The sequence below is a fragment of the Etheostoma spectabile genome, chromosome 10 (genome assembly GCF_008692095.1).
Source record: "Etheostoma spectabile isolate EspeVRDwgs_2016 chromosome 10, UIUC_Espe_1.0, whole genome shotgun sequence".
In the NCBI taxonomy this organism is placed as follows: Eukaryota; Metazoa; Chordata; class Actinopteri; order Perciformes; family Percidae; genus Etheostoma; species Etheostoma spectabile.
The window spans coordinates 19,100,594-19,104,499 of NC_045742.1; the positions used below are offsets into that span (position 1 = coordinate 19,100,594).

At 40.3% G+C, this 3,906-nt stretch overlaps 1 protein-coding gene across 1 annotated transcript in view; it reads right to left on the minus strand.

Annotated features, from left to right (window-relative positions):
• The window catches only part of phykpl (5-phosphohydroxy-L-lysine phospho-lyase), a 3,375-nt gene extending 1,898 nt beyond the window's left edge, over positions 1–1,477 (minus strand). Inside the window, exons 1-7 of the mRNA XM_032528809.1 lie at positions 1,373–1,477; positions 1,145–1,263; positions 868–1,027; positions 715–789; positions 545–632; positions 344–460; positions 1–73 (exon numbers count right to left, since the gene is read on the minus strand). The exon at positions 1–73 is cut by the window's left edge and continues 10 nt beyond it. Of these exons, the coding sequence (XP_032384700.1) occupies positions 1–73; positions 344–460; positions 545–632; positions 715–789; positions 868–1,027; positions 1,145–1,263; positions 1,373–1,431 (691 nt within the window). The 5' untranslated portion in view covers positions 1,432–1,477. The remainder of the gene's footprint in view (positions 74–343; positions 461–544; positions 633–714; positions 790–867; positions 1,028–1,144; positions 1,264–1,372) is intronic.
• Between the last annotated feature and the right edge of the window lie 2,429 nt (positions 1,478–3,906).

Consider the following 3,906-nt stretch of genomic DNA (forward strand, 5'->3'; position numbering starts at 1 on the left):
TAGTTGAGTATCCTTGGGGCAAGATTATTTGTCCTCCAACACTTGGCAATGATTCAGCAAAGAAGGCAGAGATCTAGGGGGGGGGGGGAGGTGGTAAGTAAGTTGTATAGTATGGTTAAGTAAACTTTATTATCCCTGTGAGAGGCAATTTGTTTTACAGTCATGAGAGAATAAAAGACAACAGTTCATACACAGGACACACAACATAACATACAGTAAGTTATATAAATGGCATGCATTGGTCATGTTTATTACAGAAGTATACATTCTCTGTACAACAAAAAGTGTTATGAGTGTTACTGATTTTATTCAGGCTGCATGAAGCTGACGTAGTGTACTGCACCTTACGACCTTTCCTGTGCACCTCATCTATTAGGTCTTTCACTGTATCAGCGTATGCTTGGCCAGGGTCGGGGTGATCCTCTCCGTGTATGCCTCTGTAGGTGTCTGGTAAGGGTGCCTAAGAGGATGACACACATTCTTTCAGATAGGCTGAGTCCACTGTTGGCCATTTGTGTAATAATGGTTGTATAAATGTACAAACCACATGAACCCATTCTTTCTGTCCTGCCAGTTTCCGGAACTTGTAAGGACTAATGTCGATGAGGGACATTAGATGCCCATGGTACGCACTAGTATAAAAGGAGAGCTCATTGTAATTCATAACCAAGTGTTGTCAGAAGGGAATATGTTGCAGGAGAACAGAATACTTACTGGTCAAGCACAATGACGTCCTGGTGTTGAGTGTACTGCTGTGCCAAGCGCAGGGCAAGATCATTGGCCTCTGAACTAGCAGATGAACAGATGTCAAAATCACTGGAATGTTACTTCAGGTATAGATTCTGGGGATGTGGGTGTATTATTTACCCAGAGTTAACAAAGTAGAAGACACACAGTTTCTCAGGCAGGGTGGCAGCCAGGCGGTCTGCATACATGACTATGTTGTCGTGCAGGAATCGTGCATTTGTGTTAAGGAGGTCCATTTGTTCTGCTGCAGCTTTTGTAATGCTGGGGTGACAGTGGCCCACTACAAAACAATGATACTGTATGTTACTAACACATAAAGCGTTCTGCCATTAGACAACGAGTGTAATAGACTGCCTTTTACAAGGGGAAAATGTGGACTATGTACTGGATGTTTTACCATGATGAACGTTGCTGATGCAGTCCAGATAGCGCTCGCCATTTTCATCAAACAGATATTGGCCTCTTGCTTTTATTATTTTCACAGGGTCGTCTGAATAAAATAGTCTACATGACTGCCTGTAACCGAAGACAATACTTGGAGTCAGCAACTTTTGTGCACGCGCTTACTGGGTCCAATCTTTACCAGCTAGCATCAAGAAAATGTCACTGGTTCACTGTTACATACCCGATTAATCTCTTCCTCATTGCGAGAGTTTCTTCTTTCCTGAGTTTTTCAAGCGCCATGTTGGTCGAGACAATGAACGAAGAGCTACGATAGTCATCAAGAGTAGGCTACGTTATGGGACATAGACGCCAGAAAGTTAACGAAAGACAGCTTAGACAGAACGGCCTTACATCCACCACGCATGCGTCTTTTGTGGATTTGGGTTCTTGTTTTACGGCGGTTGACTTCTGGTTTATTCGTGCATTATCACCACCTTCCGCTCCGGAGTGTGGATCAGACAATATAGACTTAAGTCTATATCCCTTCTCACACACAAACACACGCGCACAAACACGCGCGCGCACACACACACACACACTATTCATGTCAGCAAAACTATAGCACCCTATTCTTGTCTTTTCATTATATGCTTTAAAAAAAAAAGACTGTCCCTTGAAAAGCAAAAAATATTCTGACATGTGCTTGCCTTTCTCACCCATGCTTTGTCATTATTTTAATGTGAATCCTCTCTCTCTCTCTCTCTCTCTCTCTCTCTCTCTCTCTCTCTCTCTCCCTCTCTGTCCCATATGCCCTACAACTCAGAACTACATATTCCACTGTCTCCTCTTCCTAACGTCTCTCACACAAACCTGTCTGGTGTCTCCCCACCGTCTTCAACATTTAGTTTAGTCCACAGTGCCCCAACCTTCATCTTCCTTTTTCCTATGTCCACCACCTACACTATTAACTTTGACCTTTTTTTAAAAAGTGCCTACATTTCTCCTTACTGTCTCACCTTTCTTGACATATTTTATTTGCCTTTTCCCAGATTAAACATTTAACCTCTGCTTTACTGATACTAATTTGCATTTAATTTCCTTTCTTTAAAGCCCTCTTTGCTAACTCATCCACCTAGTCATTTCCCTTCACCCCAACATGCGCTGAGACTTTCTCTGGTAGAAATTTAACATGGCCTGATTCCAATTTCTTTTGCTGGCTTTGCCACCCCAAATCCTGTTACTCCTGTCTCAGGTTTCTTAGCACCATCCAAAAGAATCTGTAAATAATGACTAAACTCTTCCATTATGTGATAGTTGAAAGCACTTATCAAATCAAAGCTATTTTTATCTTTCCTTTTTACCTCTAACAAATACCAGTCTATATTAGGTGGAGTAATCACTAGATAAACTACCAAGGGACTTATTCTCAGATCAAAAACTCCAAATTCTTTTACAATATTATTTTCTACTCGGCAAAAGTTATCCCTCTGATTCCTCCCATGCATCTCCCAGCACTTCTGCAACACTCATTTTGTGGGATGAGAATCATTGTGTCCCTGCAAATGAATCCAGTAGTTTGCCATTAGTTGATTCCTTCTTATTTCCAACGGCATCTCCCCCATTTCTACTTGTAGGGCAGGAACTGGCAATGTATTTAAAGCCTCACTGCACATTTAATGCTTGTGCCTGAATCACATCCTTTCTTAAAAGAGCGCTGGCGGCCCACTCATAAGCCCATTCCATCCCGTTGTCAATCGCTCCTTGCACTCTCCTGATTACATGCCCATTCCTTCCTCTCTTCCACAGGACCCCTTATTATCCGTAAAAAGTGACCTACCTACTGAATATCTACTGGTACCTTTGAAAAGACGTCATTAATCATAATGATAAAAAGTAGGGGGCTTATCACAGTACCTTGAGGTGTGCCGTTTCCAACCATGTACTGACTTGACAAGTCGGATCCAATCCGTTCTTTGATTTTTCTTCCAAACAGAAAATCCTTTACACAGTTAAAAACTCTTCCACCAACCCCCATCTTGTGCAAATTAATTGACAATCCTTCTTTCACATCATGTCATATGCTTTTTGTATGTCAAAGAACACTGCGATAACTTTTTATTTGCCTGGACCTTTCTTCTTTCCTTCTAGTCTTATCACTGAAACCATGTTATTCTTTCCTTTTCTAAAACCACTTTGATAATTTGCCGGAATTTCTCTCTTCTTCTCAAGCTTATGCAATAACCTTTTTGTTACCATCCTTTCCATGATCTTGCATATATTTGATGTTAGTGCTATAGGCCTATACCTGGAGGCATTAGATGGATCCTTGCCAGACAACAACTATTACCTTCTATGCACTTGGTAATCTTCCCTCCTCCCAAACTTTATTATCAAGCTGCAGCAACTTCAATAATGCTCCTTGCCCTACATGCTTTAACACAACATAGCCTATAGCCCACCTAATCTTCCCCTGGATAAGTTGGTTTCGACTTAACCCTTGTCTTACCGTCAAAATTGAAAATCAACACTTTTGTTTACTCTTTTTATCTGTGTTTTTAACTTTTTCTTATTTTTTTGTCCCTTTTTTCAACACTTTTGACACTTTTTTCAATGTTTGTCACTTTTTTTGACGTTTTCAACACTACATAACACAAACTTACTAACTTTAATTTTACAGTTATTTTTTAGAATTTATGGTCAATAAACCTCATTTATAGGAAATTATACCTAACGTTTGAGTTAAAAAAGCAGAAATTAGGAATTATTTAGACTAAA